This window comes from Saccopteryx leptura, chromosome 3 (assembly GCF_036850995.1).
Source record: "Saccopteryx leptura isolate mSacLep1 chromosome 3, mSacLep1_pri_phased_curated, whole genome shotgun sequence".
NCBI lineage: Eukaryota > Metazoa > Chordata > Mammalia > Chiroptera > Emballonuridae > Saccopteryx > Saccopteryx leptura.
This window is the reverse complement of record NC_089505.1, coordinates 267,541,397-267,565,304: the sequence shown is the minus strand read 5'-3', so window position 1 is coordinate 267,565,304 and position 23,908 is coordinate 267,541,397. Positions and strand designations below refer to the sequence as shown.

General features: G+C 34.4%; 1 protein-coding gene across 22 annotated transcripts in view; it reads right to left on the bottom strand.

The window, feature by feature from the left end:
* NRXN1 (neurexin 1) overlaps nt 1–23,908 on the bottom strand; it is a 1,251,736-nt gene that overhangs the window by 176,804 nt on the left and 1,051,024 nt on the right. For all 22 annotated transcript variants that reach the window (XM_066378279.1, XM_066378280.1, XM_066378291.1 and 19 more), the window contains one exon: nt 11,768–11,939. In XM_066378279.1, coding sequence (XP_066234376.1) covers nt 11,768–11,939 — 172 coding nt within the window. The remainder of the gene's footprint in view (nt 1–11,767; nt 11,940–23,908) is intronic.

Below are 23,908 nucleotides of genomic sequence, written 5' to 3'. Positions count from 1 at the left end.
TTACTGGTGATGTTTAACTTGATCATTTAGTTAAGGTAGTCTGCTGAGTTTCTCTGAAGAAAGTTTATATTTTTGCCTTGGTAGTGATACTTTTAGACTACATAACTTACTAGTTTCTACTCAAATTTCTATCTACTAATTTTAGCACATCTAGTATCTTCAGAAATTGTTACTTTGAAGTTCTCACGCTGAATGTCTATCTACTTCTATTAACCTTCTACATTTGCTAATTTGAATTCTTCTGCAAAAAATAACTGCCTTTACTCCTCCATTTATCCATCATCCACATATCTATTCAATTACTTATTAATATTAGTCTGTACTCATCAACAGTTATTTTACTGTTTGGGTTATAATCCATTCTCTATCTATTTTGTTGCTGAAATTGCTATAGTTTTGGCTAGTAGAAGCTCTTTCAGATCAGTTCTTGTGCCCTTATGTCATGTCTTTATATCAGGGTCCATAAACTATATGTTATAGGTCAAATGTATCCCTCTACTACTTTTGGAAATAAAGATTTATAGGAACATAGTCACACCTAAGCATTTACGTATTATCTATTGCTGCTTTTGAACTATAATGGCAGAGTTGAATAATTTGACAGAGATCATGTGGCCCACAAAGCTGAAAATATTTATTATCTTGCCTTTTATAGCAAAAATTTGTCAACACTTATCCTAGATCATTTGTTTTAAATTTGAACTTTGGATGATGCACAAAAGGTATTTGCTTTTCACACTGAGAGAGTCCATAATACAGAAACTTGAATATATATATATATATATATATATATATATATATATATATATATATATTCTCGTAAATTAGTTAGTTATAACATTTTTTAATAGTAATGATTTCTTTTTTTGTGTAAAGAAACAAATGGATTATCAGTATTCTCCTGAAAGAAGTTAAGTACATATATAAGAAAAAAACTATAAATATTAAGAAAGTAATTGAAAAAAGGTGAAAAATTATATAGCAAGGAGAGAGAAAGAAAATATGTCCTCCTCCATGAATTCTAAAGTTGTCTCTATAAAGGCAAAGGGTTTATTAAATTGTTCTCATAATAATAAAAAGTAATAATTTCCAAAGATGTCAAATTATTAGTCATTTTTGTCTTGAAGATTTTGGACACTGTTATTATACCATCAGACTTCACAATGTTCAGATGATTTACTAGTAGATCGATTCAAATGAGACCTTTAAACCATACATTTTGGTTTTAAGGATATTTATTATACAATACACCAATGCTAGAATTATATCAAGCATAGTTTCAGTGCTCAAAGTACATTTATTGGAAGGATAATGGCAATTTTATCATCATGTTTGAGAGAACAATTGTCCTGAATTGGAAGTAAAAGAGTTGGACTTTTTCCATTACAGAAAAAATTTTACCTGAGCTAGCAGAGGATGTTTCTAGACAGCTATATCAGTAGTTAGAAGATTATTATTAGAAAGTAAAAAAAGTGCAGCTATATTCTATTGGAAGCACACCTCACATGGGTAGGAGGAGGTTTCTCCTTATATGTTTATTAAATAGACATTTTTTTCTCTAAAATCTCAATATTTTCACAATCAGAGGTTCTGAATCCTCAGTAAATGGGCCATAGGAATATTAAGGCACAGCTCCTAAAAATCATACACATGAGTTTAGGTTTACATGCAGATTTTTGTGTATAATTTTAAAAAATAAGATATCCTACTTTAGCAGATTCATATAAAGGCAGAGATTCAGAGGAGATTAAGAAAAATTTATCTAATCAATGTCTAAAATTGAAAATAGGCACATAATTTTTGTACTTCGTGAAAGGCCTCAATATCAGTGTGTGAAATTTTAACATTTTTGCTATTCGGTTACCTTTTGAACACACTGTCATTAATTACTAGAAGTAAAGTGTCAATTAACACCTTCTTCTTCCTGAGCCAACAAGATAAGAATAGTAGGTAGACAATGAACAAGAGAAAATAGTATGGAAATTAGGAGACTAGCTCATAGTTGGCATTCAAGTGCTGACATTAAAACCTAAGAGGGTTCTTGTCTCACAGTAGAATTTTTAAATTGCTTAATTATACAGAAATATGCTAGTTGTTATTTGTATTGTTACAAAATATATAAACTTTCTTGGGCAATTTAATAAAAAGCTCCTGAGAAAATAAAGTGTTGGAGTGTTTGGAAAAGTAGTAAGGGAAAGTCTCCTCATTGAGTTGCGAACATGACTTATCTTCCACTGAACTCAGATAATTATAAACTATATGATACAAGATATATACTTTTGATAGCAATCAAAACTATAAAAGAATTGTTACAAAACCATAAACCTATCAAAATCAAACAAACCCTTGCAAACGCCATGTGAAGTTTTCTGAAAGACTAACATTCTTAAAAATGTAATTTCTCTGATTTTTAATCTTTAGCTATTTCTTAAAACCCTTTCCTGCCTCATTTATTAAATACTAAATTTGAATTTTGTAGTGGCAACTAATTTTTGTAACTGACACGACCAATTTATTATTTGTAAAGAGTAGGGAGATTCATTAACTTAATTTTCAATATCATTGAAGAAAAGTCCTTGAAGTCAATTACTCGACCAATATTTTTGACTGTCCTTACCTATAATTATGACAGTGCTATACTCTGTAAAAAATATATTTTTAAGAGTAGCATCAATGTATCTCTTTATTATGATAAGAATTTAAGTCACAAGCAAATTGTGTTAAATAATAATAGAAAACCAAAAGATAAAGGGAGAGGATCTTCTGGAAATCATAAAAATGGACATTATTTGTTTATTGCAGGAAATATGATATACTTAGAATAATATTTTGAACATAGAAAATCAATAAATATTTCTTAATTTGTTGGTTTCTGGGTGGTAGAATTTTGAGAATCTGTCATAGTAAAAAATGGCAAATGAACAATGATAAAAAAAAAAGCACATTTTCTTTAAATTTCAGTCTCAGAGAAAAACGTAGAGCTTGTGCATAGATTGTACTTTTGAAACAAAACAAATTTAATATTTGCTAAATTTTTCAAATATTCTTATTTGATTCTTTTGATCAGTTTTTGTATTAAGTTCAGCTTTGAATACAAAGGGAACCCATAGGTTACCCTCCTACTTTTAGGGCTCTAGGTTTCTGATGGAGGTATGGAGTCACCCCCTTCTGTGGACTCAGTTGCAAATTAGAATAACTTAATTGAGAAGCAAAAATTAGTAAGAGATATAGGGAGAGAAGAGTTTTCACTTCCATGTCTCTCTAAAATCAAAATGATATCCCAACAGTAGATACCCAACACATATTTTAAGAAACTATTTTTTAAAATCATTTCTGTGGTCAGCAATAAGTTTTAATAATACCACTATTTTAGGATAAAGAATATGTATGTCATAAAAATGGACAGAAATTGCCTGCTAGGGTTGAATTGAGCTTTCAGAATTATCTATCTTAAACACAATGATTAATTTGACCCTGTAAGTACTGAGCCCAAATGCTATAGGGTAGAATACTGATGGGAAGTGGTATTTTAGCCTCCAGTACAAGAGAACTCTATGGAAGTCACTGATAGGTCTAATTGACAGGATTCCTGGGATGGAACATTAAAAACATTCCCGTTAATACATAATAAAAATAAAACAAAAAAGGTAACTTACGTTTAATCTATAAGACTTTGATTTAAGGAGTGGACCCTTCAGCCTTATTGATATAATCTCCTTCCTTTTGTTGTACTGTGAAGAATGATCTTTTGGTAAATATTTGTATTGATCTATATTTTCCAGCCTGTGTAGTCAAAATGATAACAAAGCCCAGCAAACCATCAGAGGAACTTTCTCTCTCTCTCTCCTGCTCTCTCTTTTTAGAAAATTAAAAATCCTACATTGGTTGCCTTAAGTAATAGAATAACTCTTTGATATTAAAAAATAAAAAAACAGGTCGTGTAAAATATATAAGACTGAGGGATAAGTCTGAGAATATCATTTCTTTCTTTCTACTTGGATACAATTTCTCTGAAGTTAAGTATTTTGGGTAGATGTATTTAATATACTATGCAATAAAAAGTTCATAATACCTCATTATTAAGAAAAGCCCAAAAGTCCTAGAAAAATGAAACACCATGAAAGAAGATAATTAATAACAGAATTGTCAGATTTTTGCTGCTACTTCTACATAGCAGCAAAAATATAGCATAGTTATAGTATATGAGGTTTCAAATTTCTCACAGTACGTAGCTTTTGTTGAAAAATTTAAATTAGTAAACATTTAACTACATCAAATGGAAACCAAACATTTATATATTCAACCATTCATGTAAGTATATTTTGGTTAAAAACCACCAGCACAGACAACGTTTTAACATAGAATTTGAATGAGGAAGCTGGATTTTTTTTTTGTGTGTGTATTTTTCTGCAGTGAGAGATGGGGAAGCAGAGAGACATACTCCCACATGCACCCTACCGGGATCCACCCAGCATGCCCACCAGGGGGTGATGCTCTGCCCATCTGGGGTGTTGCTATGTTGCAACCAGAGCCATTCCAGTGCCCGAGGTGGAGTCCATAGATCCATCCTCAGTACCTGGCCACCTTTGCTCCAGTGGAGCCTTGGCTGCGGGAGGGGAAGAGAGAGATAGAGAGGAAGGAGAGGGGGAAGGGTGGAGAAGCAGATGGGCGCTTCTCCTGTGTACCCTGGCCAGGAATCGAACCGGGAACATTCACGTGCCAGGTGGACACTTTAGAGGAGTCAACTGGCCAAGGCTGAGGAAACTGGATTTATTCAACACGTATCCTACTACATGCCAAGTACCAATTATTATATCTTCTGCTGGGCTCCACCAAAAATTGGCAATTTGTTTTTTAAAAAATGGTTCAAATTTTCAGCATAGTTTATCAATTTCTACAAGAGAGTTAGATTTCCACTGTCATCCCTTTGTAGTAGGGAAATGAGATTTGGTCAAACATTTCCCATATCTATAAATTTAACCAAGACATGGAATAAGTCTTCTATTTAGATACAGTTTCCCACCTAAGTATTTTTAAGGATTTTAGTACATGAAGCTTCTAATGACCCACTAATCTTCTGGCTACTAAAGTCAACTAAATTTTATGTGATGTCACTGAGAAATAAATATACATGAATAAATATGTAACTGAAAATAGTACCAAGCTGAAGGTTGAGTGCTGTGGGAACAGTAAAATAGTAATGATTCATAATGGTTGACCTAATTTACAAAGAAAAATTTTAACATTAGGTAAAAAAAATAATCAATGCCTACTGAGAAGTAGTATTGATTCAAAAATTAATAATAACAAAATAACTATGGTATTTTTCTGAAAATTCTTTTTATTTCATGTGTTATTATTTTTAACATTTCTTAGATAAATTTGTGTGCATATCTGTCTATATGGGTCAGCAGTGATAGACTGTGATATGGACTAAAATATGCAGCTATAACTAATTATGTAAATCATAACAATTAGTTATGAAAACACTACTTTGCTATGTTTTAGATTACATATAATGATCTCTCTTCATTTTGATTTTTGTCTCTAAGATAGCATAAAGTAAGGTGCATAGACACAGAACACAGGAGTCCCCAACTAGCACAGTGATCTTGATCAAATCAATTAGCCTTTCCAAGATTCTGTTTTATTTTTTGAAAAATGAAGGAGCTGGAATAGATCTTGAAATTCCTTCCCTTTTCAAAATACTATGAAATTACAATTACATTATATATATATATATATATATATATATATATATATATATATATATATAGTAAAATTAGGTTAAAAAATAAAAACACCAAAATTATCAAGCCAATTGACACACTTCATACCAAATAGGAAACTCTAAATAATGAAAGGACTCAAATAGACAGTCAATACATTTATTAACTGGAATTAAAAATAAATCAATTAATCTAAACTAAGTACATAAAATTTAAATGGCAAACATCAATATCACTCTTCTCAGAACTGACACATTTTACCAACCTTTCAAAATGAAAATAAAGTCAAGATTTAGAGATAATACTCCTAAGATCTTAGAGACAAGTCAAATAATCATGCAAAAAGTATATACAGTATCTCTGTAGAGCCTCTTCTTGGGCTAGTCCTCTGTTTCTTTAAAATTTTTACATCTCTAATAGGATTCACTTTATTATACTACTCCAAACCACCATTTTCTCTTTTCTTTAAACTCTAATAGTAGTAAAAACTCTGTACTACTAATTTCGAAGTCAACACAATTTATTTATCCTGATGCGTATGCTGAATCCCTGTCTCCCAGACTAAACTTTTAGCAAGCAGAAACCATATCTTTGACCTCTCTATTCATTCCTACTGCAGATATTCCTCTTTCATTGATACTGAGAGCAGTCTAGTGACACATTATAGCATTAGAACATTGAATAATTGGTGGTTTAAAAAAGAGAGAGCTAGACACTAAAAAGTGGGAATGTCTCCCCTTTTATTTAATGTGTTCACCGGTCTTATAACATATCCTACATTCATCCTCTTTATTTTTTCACAGCTTATTTTAAATCTTTATTTTAGCCTGACCAGGCAGTGGCTCAGTGGATAAAGTGTCGAACTGGGATGCAGAGGACACAGGTTCAAAATCCCAAGGTCGCCAGCTTAAGTGCGGGCTCATTCTGCTTGAGCATGGGCTCACCAGCTTGAGCGCAGCATTGTTGGCTTGAGTGTGGGATCATAAACATGATCCCATGGTTGCTGGCTTGAGCCCAAAGGTCACTAGCTTGAAGCCCCAGGTTTGCTGGCTTGAGCTCAAGGTCACTGGCTTGAGCAAGCGGTGACTTGCTCTGCTGTAGCCCCTAGGGTCAAGGTACATACAAGAAAGCAATCAATGAATAACTAAGGTGCCACAATAAAGAATATATGCTTCTCATCTCTTTCCCTTCCTGTCTGTCTGTCCCTCTCTCTGTCTTTATCTCTGTCTGTCACACACACACACACACACACACACACACACACACACCCACACACAATCTTTATTTTATAACACCTGGACTGTATAATAGCTTTCTAAATATTTTTTGTCTCTAACTAATTTTGCAAAACTCGTTAAAATGAATGCATGCCTCCCTCCAAGTAAAATTCAAGTCTTTCATAATTCCAATCAAGTTTCTAGACCACTCACTTCATAACGGCCTCTTCTTCCTCACAACATACAGTAAGTCCCCAAGTTACAAACATCCAACTTGTGTACAACTTGTACTTGTGAATGGAGTGCCATAAGCAGTACTAGTAATCAACTGCAGTCAGACATCAGTGAAAATGAGTTTCTTGACTCCCATGGCAAAGCGCTAACCAACAAAGACCTTATGGAACTCGAGCAGCAGATATTAGAACTTAGGGAAGAAAACAGGGACCCAGAAACTCCAAACTGAGAAAGCTTTCTACAAAAGCATTAGCTGATATTTTTCATCTTATTGAAGCAGAAATGCAAAATTAGAGGAGCAAGATCTTGACACAGAGAGGTTCACCAAAGTTTACTATACAGTTACTGAAGGCCTAAGATGCGACAGGGCCATTTACGATGTGAAAAAGAAAAGCTCTGTACAAACCTCCCTTCTTCAAGAAACTAACTCCAGCAGCAGACTCAAACTCTAACTCTCTAATACCAGTCTCATCCTCTCCAACAAGTACATCATCTTCTTCATCACCCAAGATTGTTTAAGGTTGTATATGAAAATGTTTAAGTATTTATATGTTAAGACAGACATCTGTCTAAATTGCATTTAATAGGTAAGTGTACCTGTTCCAACTTACATACAAATTCAACTTAAGAACAAACCTACAGAACCTATCTTGTTCATAGCTCAAGAACTGGCTAGATTTTCCTTTTCTTTCTTTTTTTTTTTTTTTTTTTTGTATGTCTTATTCAAAAATTAGCCAAATATGATAACTTACATTTTTTCACATATTATATTTTAAATCTTGAACATTTTTTACTTATCTCTTTAACCAGATGGTAAACATAAGCCTAGCATGTTCCTTTAATATAGAACACATCCTTTAAATATTTGTTGATTTGATGTGTTAACTTAATAAGAATAAAATAAATATTTGACCTTGTATATAATATAAAGAGCATATTTTGGCACACTGTGGGAGAAAAATAACCTCAACGGTTTATTTCCAAGGGTAACTGTGATTTCTATGGAGCATTCTTTAGTCTGAGCGAGTAAGATGCAGTTAGGTTTTGCGCATTAACATTATGAGAAAAGGAAGTCTATTTTTGTTGAGAAAGAAAATTTTGCTATATAACTACAATTAGGGACAAATCAGAGATTTAGGATATATTATATTCTACAGCTTTAACTAATGAGCATCAAGAAATGGCTTTCTCAACTTTAAATCATTTGCAAAATTATTATTTCTATACTTTGCTCCATGCACAGAAAATAACAGAAACTGGGTTTGCTATTCAGAAAACTAAATATTTATTCTTAAGTGTAAATTGTTGAGTTAGAGGGATATTTTATACACTTCAAAAGAGCACATAGTCTACCTCTACTAATTAGTTTCTCTATGAAGCTTTCCAGACAATTACAGGGTAATACCGCTGGTCAATGCTTTAGGTGCTTTTTATTAAAGGTACAGTTCCGCTACCAGATGAATAGCTTCATATAAAAGCACTTACCACAAAGCCCTATAATGGAAGGTTAAGTGCTACACTTAATTAGTAATTTCAACCCTTATTACCTATATTTTGCAGTGCAGGCAGTTTAAAAGGAACCAAAAATAGTCTATTGGTTCCCGCTTCTCTGATTATAGAATTTGGTGGTGAAGGCATGGGTCCAACTGTTTTTGTAATGAATAATCACAAAAAACTTTTTAAATAAAAATAGTCGTCCCACAAACCAATAGAAACGAGTTGTACATTTCCATTGAACTCATACCTAAAATCACTCTGTTCTAAAAACTTTAATCTAGATGACACATACTTTTAAATTTATATTCAGCCTTCGTGGGGTTATTGCAGATAAAGCTCTAAGAGAAAAGGGTATTTGAAATTTCCATGGCTTATTTCCTACCTCAGCATCATGCTAAAATGCACACAGAGCAGATGATTAATAAAATATTTGATGACAATGATGACGACTCGGTGAGTTTTCTACATATCAATCATTAACTTCTTATATTATATATTCACATTCCTCATAGGTGCTCTAATTTTCTTGAGGGCAGACTTTGTCTTACCCTTGCTTGTATCCTTCAGAGTAACTGCAACTTTGTTCACTCTTGATTTGTTAATATCATTGAAAACTCTTTTTGGTGAAAGGGAGGTCAGAATCTTGACTAAATATAAAAGTTTGCATCTAAAATATCTATTTGAAGGGATTTGTTCCTTATTATTATATTACCAGCTTTTGATTTTTAAATATATTTTATATTGTTTTTTATACTGAGCATTCATTTAATTAGAAAATGTGTTAGAGAAACATTAGTCTACAAAAAATATGCAAATATCTGTTGACTTAATTCATATTGCCTGATCTTAATGACTAATATTCAAATTGGACATTAGTATGCCACAAAAAGACAGGGATAACTTTTTTGAATTATACCTAGTATACATTATCTGGTATATGTATAGTAAAATTTAATCACATAAGCTATATATAAAATATAGTAAAATAGTGAGGTATGAAAATTAAAAAAAAATTTTAACCACATGCATAAACACATTAGAAAACTAGGTTGTACTTATCTGCACTTGGAAAATGCAAACCATAATTCCCTTTTAAGGATGTATTATGAATATTACTACTATAATAAAGCCCTAGTATTGACACTTTTAACTTAGCTTAATTTAGGCTTTCCCAAACTAACTGAGGCGGGACTTCCTCTTCCACTCTTCATCATTAACATTCTCTAGAACAGCATTCTTAAAGACACCAGTTTGGAAAGTGTGGAAAGAGTAAAAAAGTTACCAATTTAAGGTAAGTTTAAAGCGTTTAATGGTGAAACTAAGCTAGGCTTCAAAAGGCAACTTCCACTCTGTAATCATAATGGAATTTATCATTTTTTATGTTCAGGTCCACTATTCACAGATAACAATGTTCCAGGGGCAGGACCCAGACCTCATCCTGCTTTATCTCTTTCATGGTGTCCAGTGCCACGGGCTTCCTCTCAGTAAAGAGGTACTGATTAAGCCATATTTTAGGAAATTCACCAATTTACTTCTTTGCAATACCACTAACGCTTTAGTTATTATAAAAATATATATTTCTACTAGGATGTCAGTAAATACAATAAGGGATTATCAGGGGCTACATAACACTATATACAGATTTAAGTGACTTTTCTTCCAGATCATCCATTCCTTCATCTTCTTGTAGATGGCAACAGAAGATATACACTCATAACTATAATAGAAAATTGGGATAATTCTCCAGGATATCAATTCAGCAACTATTTATTGAGTGCCTACTATTTGTCGGTACTATACCCAGCAGTTATTATCAATGTGCTTGCTTCTAAATGTTGTCATAGAGCAGGATCTTTTTTTATTACATTTAATTACTACATTTAATTAGGCAAATATTTGAAGAGCACCAAGTTTATTAAACAGGTTTGAATTGAGACTTGAGCGTGTAAAATTTTATAAATCAGCGACAGTACAAAAGGGGATCACAAACATTTGATTCCATAATTGTGAATCAGTGCTAAAGGACAACTGAGCTTTATTTAGTAAGTTAGTTATTTCCTCAAATTATTTCTTCCAGGAAACAAATACTTGTAATAGAAGAGTTTATTAATACATTTTGGTAATCACTGTTATTGTGCAAAATAAAAGAAAAATCTTTCTATACTCTCTATGTTGTGCTCTAAATCCTCTCTTGTACAAAAAGCAGTTGTATCTAAAAGAGAGCAGAGATAAATGAGACATGTTTTAGTCATCTCTTTTGTACTAAAATGTAGAGAGGATAATCATTGCAGTAAAATACTCTTAGACTCTTAATTTGTATTTTACTTTAAATAACACGTTATTTTAATTGAGAAAATATGCAAACACAAGTCATACGGGTTTAAATTTTTAATCTACTGCTTTTGTTTCAACAACACAGGGCTCACAAAGCTCATCATTTTTATTTTCCCTATTATAGCTTCACATTCATTTTATGGACTTGAAATGAATAATCCTAGTGTCAGAATTGTCATGAAACCTCATGGTTATTTGACAGTGAAAACAAACATCATTTATTTTCATTTTCTTATAAGTGTTGATTTACACTACTATAAATAGTTCTTTTACTATTTCTCTGTTTGTTCCATGGTCCTTTGCAGCTGTTATGAGTTCAAGCTATATACCACCATCAAAGTAATCATCTGGTTCTATTTTGTTTCAGGGAAAAGTGTTATAATATTCCCTCCCTTAACTGTACATTTTAAATCCGTTACTTTTGACAAAGCCTTTCCCTTGTTCAAATGCAAGGATCCAATAAAAAGAGCTTTGACATGTTGTGCCTTTTATGTGTGCATTTTTTCTGGATTCACTGATGTCCTGAGTTTTGCAAACGATAACGTGTGCCTTCAAGTTCCTCTGTAAAAGGCCATTTGTACACTGCATCAAGAACAGTTTAGGACAGCAGTACATTCACATGATTCTAAAGTTCAATAAATACTTGATGGTTTCTCAGAAAACCACAATTTGGTGAAACGAACGCGCAAAACAGTGCTTTGTCTTCCACTGGGTTTTTTCATAAAACCTTCCCCGGATACACATTCACTGGCTTACCTGCAGGGTAGCGCTCAATCACTGGCCAGCTGTCCACCTGTAACGTGGCATTGCCACCACTCCTTGTGAAACGGACTACATGGTATTTCCCATCGTTAATGATTGCATTGGACTCTTCGATGGCGATGTCATCCGTCCCAACATTAAATTTAACTCCAATTTTTCCTTGGTGCTGGAAGGGAGGAGCGAAAAATAAGTTGTATGAAGTTACACTGATTAGTCAGCATTTTAGCAAGAATCACATGCAGGCTATTGATCATGAATATGTGTCAGGCAAAGCTGCTTTCCCATGATTTCACTTCTGAAAAACTCATGTGGTAGAAGAGAGTTTTATGACACTTGGGTAAATATGAAGCATCTCTTTCATGGATAACTGATATTCCAAAAGACACAATTCAAGAGAATTTAGCTGCCTTCTCCCCAGAGGTTGCTGCAGACTGGGTGCACATCTGCCTGTGTGAAAGGACATGCTCCATGCCCCCGTAACGCAGCTCCTTCCGCCCACTGTTTACATTTTACAAGAAACCGGGGCTTGACATTCTCCCTTTAACGACCAGTGAAATCAGAGCAATGAAGTGTGTTTAGAGATCACTGACAAATGTTCGCAATATAGAAAATCATTTAAAGGCTGTGGGCACACAGGCATTTAATGAGTGCAGTTTCTTTGTTATTCACACACATGCACACACACACACACACACACACACAGCATCCAGTGGTAAGAGCCTGACATTTATTCAATTTCTTTATTTTATAGATGATGAAACTAAGACACAGAATGGTACAATGACTTGTTCAAGGTCACATAACTTAATGGATAGGTACTAGAATTATAATTTAGTTTTCTTATTGTTAGTTCTGTATAAACTAAGATATGCCTATCTCAAGGTAACCTCCTCTCTGAATTGTGCAAAGCAGTACACAAATCATTCTAAGCACAAAGTTTATTGTTGTTAATTAACCTCAGAATTGCAGAATACAAAGTGGCAAAGTGAAGCCTGTGACTGTGTCCTCTGCTTCTGAGAAACATGTTTTAACAGGAGGACTGTCAACGGTATCACCAGCTCAAATGCTTTTTAAAGCATGTAGATTTGCCCTTAACCAGTAGTGCTGCTGGCCCTTGTCCACATACATAACCTCATGCTGTCTGCTGTTCACCTTTTGTCAAACCTCAGTTGAGAGGAACTATGTGGGGGAAAGGGAGTTTAAAGGCCATATAATCAGAATATCAAAAACCTGAGGATTTAGACCACATCCTTTAGACCTCTTACCAGATTCTCATCATTGAACTAAGCAGCAAGCATATGGTATTAGCTTATGTTGAGAGTTAATATAAGACAACCTCTGCATTAATTGAAAGGAAGTGCTTGGAGATGTTATTTGGGACAGTGCTCATTGTCCCCTTCATGTATGCATCCTAACGGTGTCTATTTTTATTTTTTTCTGGTTCTTATTAAACATAAAAGATCTTTCTCTTATAATAAATTTTTATGGTTTTTAATTTAAAATTTTTAAATTTGTTTTAGGCTTGATGAACAATATGACTTAACATCTTATTTCCTTTTTTTCATATTTCCTTTTTGTTATTAGGAAAGTTAGAGTAAAAGTGAGTAGGGTGATTTTACCAGCTGCAAAGACTTCTGGTATATACTGTTGTCACTGGACTTATTTTTATTTCTACCATATTTTTCATAATCCGTACTTTAAAATATATGTCATTGTAAGACATTTCAGTTTGCATAGAATAATTCAGGTAATGAGGGGGAAAATAAGCAGCAGGATTCCAATAAAACTTAAAATCTATCCAAGGGCCCATGAAGATTTTTTGTTTGCTTGCTTTTTTTTTTTTTTTTTTGCTTGTTTGCATAGCTTATTTGTGTGAGCATGCATTATTTCCTCATTCTGGTAGAATTCCTGATTGTTCATTTTTAGTGAATTACTTAATGTAGTATATGTATTTTACCAAGTTATAACTTCCCAGGAAAATTAAGAACCTCATTGAAGAGGTGTGTTGTTATCTTTACTTAACAAACACCTTTATAGTATTATAAATACTAAATCTAATATTAATCCTGGTTTTTCTCATAAGAGCCCCATGAGAGGTGCTATTTTAGCTCCATTGGACAGACAAGGAAACTGAAGCACAGATTGATTAAATAACCTGGCTCAAGTCACACAGAAAAAGAAAAGCTGTGATTCAAATCCAGGCAGTCTGGCTCTAGAATTTATTCTCCTAATCATTATACTAGGCTGAATTTTGGGGATATTGGCTCATTCTAACTGCAGTTAGCAGATATGGTAACTGAAGTCAAACCATTTTTTGTCACTGTATATTTGTCCCTCTTTACACCCTTCCCCCAACTCAGGACATTTTTTAGTTTGACACAGTTGATACCTTCAACATCATGCTTTTATTCATAGAACTGGAATCTTCTTAAGAATTAGAACTCTGACAAAACTAGACTATTATAAAAAACGGACTATTATAGCATTCCTATCATAACAAGTAGGAAACTTTAAAAATTTCTCTGTCTAACCAGGCATAAGAAACATGCCTGTATAGAAGAGATCCTAAAACAATGGGCAGTTCTATTGTTTTTCAATTCTGTGTTGAAAGATCTGATTCCTAGGACACAACAGGAAATTAAACACGTTATATGGAATATTTTTCCTGATCCTAGGTAATGCTTGGAGACTTTTAAATGATGTTCCTCTTCCCCTGGATATGTTGATTTGGTCCTTGAACTTCCAACATCTTTGTATCTCATTGATTCAAACACGAGAGCCAACTAGAACAGAGCTGAATACCACCAAAGTAGGCTGAAACAACAGTAGCCTCTACCCTAATGCAGACATTATTACTCCACCCAGTCTGCACTGCATCCTTGAAAAACAATTTAATCACAAATGATAGCCATGGGGTCCATTTTTCCCTGAAAACAAAAACATAAAAAATGCAAATAAACCACAAAATATTAATACCAATCATATTTAGGATCTAAATTTATGACTCCGTTCAGAAATTGTAAATATTCTCAAAGCACACCCCTTCCATGTTGACAGAATAGAAAGTCAATTACATAAACAATAAAACTTGTTAAACTTTCTTACCAATGAATAATTATAATTTAAAAAAAATTCATTTCAAATTCTTATTCTCTGGGATTAAATGTGATTGTCTCCAGCAAATTCTCATGAATATTGCATTAGCAAAACCAGCAGTAATTTCACTGGACATGTACTGATCTTTCTGCATTGTATCTTCCTTGAAATGGATAGCTGGCTCCCACCGTAATTCCAAAAATCTATTATGAGAATATCAGTAACGAGGCATTTATAATTTAATGAAGTCTTCCCATGAATTCATTAAATAAATAGTGACAAAGGTAATTATTTTTTCCATAAACGCTCATTTCTGAATAATGATTGTATTATTAAACCAAGTTAAAAGGAAACATTATGAAAGACGACACTGGGAAGGAACCTAAAAGTGCTAGCCAGTGGCACCAGAGTTTCACACGCTGTTTCATTTCAGCTGCAATCACACATTCATTGGAAAAGTATTTGTTTTAACCACGGTTACGATGTAATGGTATTCTGAATGTCTTGAGCATACTTCAAGCAACATGTTTGTATGTTATAGATGCAGATATCTTTCCAGGTATGTGCACATGAAATAGATAAAACAAAATACACATATATAAAAATTTAGCCTGTATATAACATATAGATAAGTCACTGGTTTTTGTCCCCCTCGTCTGGGGTTGCTTTATAGAAATGTTCGGCTCAATTATGCCTAGAAAAATAGACCAATAAAAAGAAAAATTGTATTCTATGTTTTTGTTTGTTTATTTGCTTACACATTCTTAATAGAGAGTATCACCAAACAGGGTGAACAAGTGTGTAACCCAGAACATCATGTGGATTGGCAGGGAGGCTTGTTTATAGTCTGCAAACTTCTGTTGCACAACACGATAGAGTCCTATACTCCAGGGGTCCAATTTGGACAGAACTTGACAATGTCTTCAAATGTACTTCATGCTTGTGCCCATTTCAGAATACAGAACAACTCCCATGCTCCAATTCTACATTGTCAAATGAAATTAGAGTCAGGCTAAATGTTATGTTTTGCTCTTCCAGAGAGCAATCTTTACCAGGAAACAGAGGTTCTAAGGCTCCAGGGGACTCTGGGGCCTATAGTCACTGTTGCTGGAGTAAGTAACAGTGCAGAGTGTGACAGACTCACCTGTTCTTTCATCTCTAAACAAACACACCAGTTCAAATAATTGCCAATTCAACCCAACATATTCCCAAATGAATGACTTACAGGTCCCACAGGCTGAAAAATATTGTGTTTACCATCCTACATGGTCCATAATGTCAGGAAGTGATTTTAGTCTAGTTATTTTAAACTGGCATTGAACTAGAAATGCAACCCCCAGAAAAAAAAACAAACCATACCATTTCTAAAACGAAAAGCTACTCTATCCTGTCTCCCACTTTTCCCATTGAAGATTAATTTAAAAATTAATTCAGTTAATAAATAAAAATTGAATGTATAATACAGGTTCTGCATTGTGCTTAAGTGTGTTGACAATAAAAACATGTCAAGTGTGTTCTCTGTTCTTTCAGAAGGTTTAAGTCAAATTGGGAAAATAAATCATGCAAGCAAATGGTCACACCCACAAAAGAATTGAGAGAGAGACAAGGAGCACAGACACATTGTGGGGGGAAAGGTTCTGCAAAGTCTTTGTGAGCCTCCAGCTATGTGGCAGGAGAGCCGGCATGTGGACAACTATAACAGTCAGCTGATAGATCTGAAAAACACCAGGGACATAGAAGATATGTATGTTCCCTCTGTCTCCCATCTCACCACAGTGCTCAATGGGTGTCAGGCATAGAGCTATCTAAATTCCTAGCAGACCTAAAGTTAAGTGCTATTTTCTCTATCTCCTCAGAGAGTTTACCTAATGCACCCCAAATCATATAGCTAATGAATATCAGCACTGCAACCTAATCAACTTGGAGGGGCTTCCAAAACAGATGACCTCAGCTGTGTCAGCATTCCAGTAAAAGATCTTGACACCAATGTGTGCTTGGAGGACTGAGTCAAGAGTAGAGTTACTAGCCAAGTGCATCTTTGTTTTTGGTAAATCACACACATGAGCCAGAAGTGGTTGAGTTCTAGGGTGAGACCATTGCACAAAGATCACATTTTGTGCTTATACATTCTAAGATTCATTTTCCCATAAAATCTTCATCAAGATAGTATACCTTTTCTAAATATGTACCCATTCTATAAAATGCTAATGCTCCTTTGACTTCCTGAAATAATCTTTGTGTGTGTGTGTGTGTGTGTGTGTGTGTGTGTGTGTGTATTTTTCTGAAGTGAGAAGTGGGGAGGCAGTCAGATAGACTCCTGTGTGTGCTAGACCAGGATCCACCCAGCATGCCCACCAGGGGACAATGCTCAGCCCATCTGGGGCATTGCTCTGCTGCAACTGGAGCCATTCTAGTGCCTGAGGCCATGGAGGCCATGGGGCTATCCTCAGCGCCTGGGCCATCTTTGCTCCTATGAAGCCTTGGCTGTGGGAGGGGAAGAGAGAGAGAGAGAAAGTAGAGGGGGAAGGGTGGAGAAGCAGATGGGTGCTTCTGCTGTGTGTCCTGGCTGGGAATCAAACCTGGGACTTCCACATGCCAGGTCGATGCTCTACTGCTGAGCCAACCATCCAGGGCTGAAATAATATCTTGATAGTGATATCCTCCTGGAGGTTTACACTCATCTCTTGGTCCTAGAGTGTCTAGTACAACTTTGTAAGCCTTGACAGTCCACTTTCACTCACTGCTTAGGTGTAATTTTTATGCACTTGTTTTAACTCCTCAGTCATATTTATAAATGATGGTTTATTCTTCATTGTATCCTTCACAACACTTTTCAGACTACCTCTGCATTTGTAATTTTCCAAAACTCTTTCCCATGCAATTTTTTAAAATTGAGTAGTACTTTACATATCATACAATTTACCCTTTAAAAGGGTGTGCTTCAGTGGTTTTAGTGTATTCACAAGGTTGAGCAAGCATCCCCACTAGTTAATTGCAGGGTATTTTCATCACACTGCAATTTTCTTTTGATGAGATAAGGCATATAAAGTTCTTAACACACTTAATGACAACTCAGTCCCTGTGAGCTTTATTATTATTATTATTATTATTATTATTACTATTCCTATATTATTATTGCTATTTTTACATTTGGAAAAAAATGTTTAGCTCAATTGTAGGTTGATAGAAGTTAATTAAGATAATGCTTGAATTGTATAACTATTACAGCTTAGTTAGAACATACGATATTTCATTAATCTTCAAACAACTTATGAAGTTGTGTCTCTATTGTATAAATGAATAAACTTCTGCTCAGAAAGGCTAAGATTTGATCAAAGTCAGCCCATAAAACCACAGTGTGGCTCAAGAAGGAGTGTTTCAAAAACTAAACCTATGGGACAAAGTGTCTTTCTATTGGTACTGAAGCCGAGACTGGTTGACTAGACAACATCCATGTCCCCTTCCATCTCAGTGGTACTATGATTGATTCTACAACATATCTAAATGGATTAGCTAAGCAGTTAAAACAGAAAAAAATTAGAAAAATAATAGTTTTTCAAATACATCAAAAACAACTAAATTTAAATTTGTGTCATATGTTTTCAAAATTTAGGAAATAAATACACTTAAGATTTTAAGAAATTTTTAAATAGAAAATTCTCCAACTTAGGAGAGAAATAGACAATGTTCCAGTAAGTTGTTATCTCAGAGTAACATGGGGGGTAGTGGGTTTTGTAAACCATATATTTTTTTTTACCAAGAAATTACAATCCTTTCCCTCCAGGGGGAATGGAGGGACTTGTCTTTATGAGTGAAAATCCTTGCCTTGACAAGTATGTAGAACTTGGTGGGGGTAAGTAAGAATAAGGGTCAATGAATTCTCCTCTTGACAATGGATAGACTGAGTTCTCGCAATAACAGTAACTCTTCAGTGCCTCCATTCCTCACATTATTTCTCCTTATATAAAACTATATCAAGAATCAAAATAATGTTGAGATGAAACTAGCCTAATAAATAATTGATTGGTGTATCTTTCAAAAGGGCAATAACCTTGATATTGGTATTTTGATATCATCTCTATTTTGTTTGTTTCTCTAGTTAAGCCAATACTGAATCATCCTTTTTACTTAAAAAGATATTCTTGAACCACTACGAAATTTCCCAGTGTGGTCATGGGTTCAGAGGTATCATCAAGCCTTTTTTCATGGTACTTTCCTGTGGTCCAAACATCATACCTCTGCATGATACTTTAACTGCTATCGAATGAAATAAAGCTAACTTTTCCTCTTGGGAATTATAACTGGCCTACTGATATAATTAATTCTATATTTTCACCCCTGAAAAAACAAGTTGAAATATTCATCTTTAAATGTGTCCTTATATTTAAAGAATGTGTTCCATCCCAAGTTTTGTTTGTTTTTTTGTTTGGGTTTTTTTTTTTTTCTTTTTTTTTGTCCTTGGAAAATCAAAAAGCAGAAATTAAACAGCAAAAAGTGGGCATTGACTCCTGGCTCATGAAAGTTTCTTAATATTTCACATCTAATACCTCTGGTTGGAATATTTAGCCTAGAAGTCTGGCATTATGGCAAACATCTCAAGGTACTGCTTGAAGATTTAACTCCACTGACTTAAAGTAATCTTTGTTCAAAGTGCAATGGACTCATCAGACATGGCTTATATATTCATCTATTTTTTCATACTTTTTTTTAACTTGTTTTATTATTGTTGCTTTAAAACCCTTTGGTTAAATATTATGTGAGCTTTGCTTGCATTTTGTGGTCATACAAGAAACTGTATAAACATTTTATTTCAGGTACTGATTAAAACCATAACCTTTGTTTCCCTGCTTTTCCTTGATTTCTTGCTTTGGGCCATTACACTGCTTGGCATTCCACCACAAACTACACAGGGAAAGACATTTGGCTTTATCAATACTGCTAGTTGTTGGCATTTCTTTATAAAATGATTTTCCTATAAAAGAAGTTTGAGGTTCTTTGTAGACTTCATTTGCTTGTAATATCCCAGGACCATCATTTTGGTGGAAAGTTGATTATATAATTATAGTCTGACTCTAATATTCCAAATTTCCATACCACAGAGCACAACATTTTTCAGACAAATAGACAGAATACGTTTGGATGGTAATTGTAGTCTTCTGCATGGTAAATGTTACCTTTGTAATTAGGTTCTAACTAAAATGAAATTAGCCTTTGTATTTATAAAATATATTTTTAAAAAATAAAAACACATCAAGAGATAAATGCAATTATTTTAAAGGTCTCTTTGATAAATGATTATGAGCTATACGTGAAATGAAAAGGTTGGTTTAGAAGACATACATTTTTTACTTTTTATACTTTTTTTTTACAATTTTTTTAAAAATTTTATTTATTTATTTTAGGGAAGAGAGAGAAAGAAAGAAAGAAAGGGGAAGAAGGAGGAAGTATCACCTCCCCATATGTGTCTTGACTAGTCAAGCCCAAGGTTTTGAACCAGTGACGACCTCAGCATTCCAGGTTGATACTTTATCTACTGCACCACCACATGTCAGGCTAGAAGAGACACATTTTTTTAAAATCATGTTCGTAAACCAGAAAAATGATAGCGAGGAATATTTTCAAGTGTGTTCAATGGACTGACTTTTAAACAACGCTATGTTGGTGTCACAAGTCTCAAGCAGAGCCCTAACTTGAAACACATTCCAAGAGAAAAGCTGACAGTGCTACCTTTCTCCTTTTGTTCTTATTGACTTCTAGTCTAGGGCTACCTGACTGAGATCCTTAGAAAAAGCAAATGTGTGCATATGGGTGGAGAAGTGCATTCACCAAAGACTATTTTCTATAGAGTCAGCAAGCTCCATTATCCCCAGTGTGGTAAGAAATCATTTCTGCAGCCATCAAAAATAACTACATTTATGTGTGCTATTTTGACATAACAGAGTTTTCAGAAGAGAATGGGGAATCTTTGTCTTAATAAAACTATATACTTCCATAAAGATAAAATGATATCAAGAAATGTTTATCAAGAATCTGTTAGGTGTAATATATTTCACAAATCACTGTACCATTCTTTCCAGGACTCAAAAATTTAAAACAGTACTTGTTGGTTTTATTTATATTCATTTTATTTTCCCAAACTGCATAATTTTCTTGCATTGATGACATTAAAAATTTGAAAATATCATACACAAGTTTACTCCTCAATGATATTCATTCATTCATTCATTCATTCATTCATTCACTCAACAAACACAAATAGACTTCTTACTATACTCCTTGGCATTCTGCTAAATTCTGGGGAAACGGTGGTTAACAAAACAGATGGCATGCTGCTATTATGAAGTTTAAGTCCCTCATTATTTCTTTATACATTAAAATTTGTATTAGCATATAAAGTATGCTAAATGTCAAGAAGGAAAAGAGCAGGGTGTTATGAGAGGCAGTGAGTGATTAAGAAAAGAGTCTTTGAGGAGCTGTAGATGTGAAGAGATCAATAATGAGAGTAAGAGTATTTCAGGCAGAGGAAATCGGGGCCCACAGAAGGAAATAAGTATGTACAAAGACAGATGCTTTTGTTCACAATTGCAGATTCAGATATAAATATATTGACTTTTTATAAAGACAGATATATGTAAATTATATATGAACATAAGTAGGTATTATTTAGAAAGTTTGTCAAACAGATAAAACTGAGCTATGAAAGTATGCATTAAAAACAAAAATACATCATTTGCACAAATAAAAGAATTGGAAAATATACAGCTAAGCACAGTTTTTAAATCTTCCAATCTAAAAAAATAGAAATTACTGACACAAATATAAAACCTAACAGTATGTATCTTAACACCCAACTAATTGTTTGTTCCTAAGTAAATTCATTAGTGTGCTTTATGAAATGTAATATATAAAGGCTTTCTGAATCAACAGGGACTTGCCACATTTTCCAACAGTCATTTAATTCTACAATATCAAAAATTATTCATCATCATATGCTTATATTTCAAAGTTAACGTAACACGTTTCATTTCTTTGTGCAGTGGAAAGTCTTAACTCACTTCTCTAGAAAGCCCTTTTATTTCAAGCTGTAGTAAGTATCTCCATATAATTTTTGCCTCAAAAATACTGTTTGAAATCACTTGACTAGTTTTTTTCAAGTACCCTCCACAAAATTAGATGAAGAAAGAAAAGATTTCACCTTTTACCCTTTTATCTTCCTGTTCACTCAGAAAAGAAAATGAACAAGGTTCAATGTTTGAGTAGCTAAAAGGCAGTTTTCCAGCCAATAAACAAGTCACTTCCAACAATAGCAGAAATTCTCTATCTGATTTATCTTCTGAAAATAATTTCAAATAAATGAACTCCAAAGATGAATTTCCCTGTGATTTGATCAATAATTTGAAAGCCAAAAATACACAGAATGCCCCAAACTTAATAATTCGTAAACACTTTGTATTTGAGATGAACACTCATACTCTCGTGGATTCTGATAACAGAGTAAAGACAGCCTGAGACGGGTATCTGGAGCATAGTCAAGTTATTAGACATCTAACAACAGAACGTGTGCTCTTGCTCTCGCTCTTCCTCACTGCTCTCTCATCTGGACTTGCCTTATCATGAATGGACCACATTCTCTCTCCTGTCAGTATATTTGTTGTTTCTTCTCACTGGTGAGTTCTTTTCTTGCTTTCCAACGCAAATAATTGACCCTCTACATTTTAGGGGGAAAAGAGCTTGAGAACTTTAGAGTGGAGCTGGTCATTGCACCTACTAAGCAAAATGACAATGCTTATCTGTGAAAATGCCCTTTTATGAAGCAAAAACTGATTAGTAGATAGCCAATAAAATAGAAAAGACATTCTTTTTTTTTTTTTTTTTTTTTTGTATTTTTCTGAAGCTGGAAACGGGGAGAGACAGACAGACTCCCGCATGCGCCGGACCGGGATCCACCCGGCACGCCCACCAGGGGCAACGCTCTGCCCACCAGGGGGCGATGCTCTGCCCCTCCGGGGCGTCGCTCTGTTGTGACTAGAGCCACTCTAGCGCCTGGGGCAGAGGCCAAGGAGCCATCCCCAGTGCCCGGGCCATCTTTGCTCCAATGGAGCCTCAGCTGCGGGAGGGGAAGAGAGAGAGAGACAGAGAGGAAGGAGAGGGGGAGGGGTGGAGAAGCAGATGGGTGCCTCTCCTGTGTGCCCTGGCCGGGAATCAAACCCGGGACTTCTGCACGCCAGGCCGACGCTCTACCACTGAGCCAACCGGCGAGGGCTAGAAAAGACATTAATTTAAAGATCTGTCCTGACAGTAGCTGAAAACACACGCGGGATGGCTATGACTTACTTGATTCACAGTATTCTTCAGTGGACTTTGGGTTACTGTAATAAATTGATTATTAAATATCACAGCAAGATTAATATTCTGTGATCTCATATTCCACTTACATAGTTCCCCTGCCAAATACACCCACTTTTTCAAAATGAACACAAATCAAATCTAACTGAGAAGACAAAAATCCACTGAGAAATTAATTACAAATATTATTCTAAGGCCATATCTAACTTATTCACTGTTTTGTATTAGCAGTTCGAAAGCTTCTCAAATGAATATGAATATTCAAGAAGAGATGCATTTTTCAGCAGATGCATCATGATGGTGCTGGTGATGACAATCATAACTAATCTTCTTAAATACTTGTTATATGCCAGGCACTCCTTCTAATACATTACTTAACTGTATTTGATGAGGAAGGTTTGCCTCAAATCATGTGCCTAATATGCATGCATCAGAGCTGTGATCTGGTCTCAAGCAATAGGGTTGCAGGTTTTGTGTGCTTAAGATCATTTGCCCCTCACAAGGGCAAAATGAATTTGCAGTTTAGAGGTGATACTAGTAAGCCTCCTAGAAAGAGAAAGATACTAACATCCTTGCTATTATACATACCAAGCAAAATCTGGACTACTTTTCAAATCTGTATTTCTTTAGTCCTCACAGTATCTCTGTTGTAGCCTTACAATTATCAGGCTGAGGATATTTGAACCTCAAAGC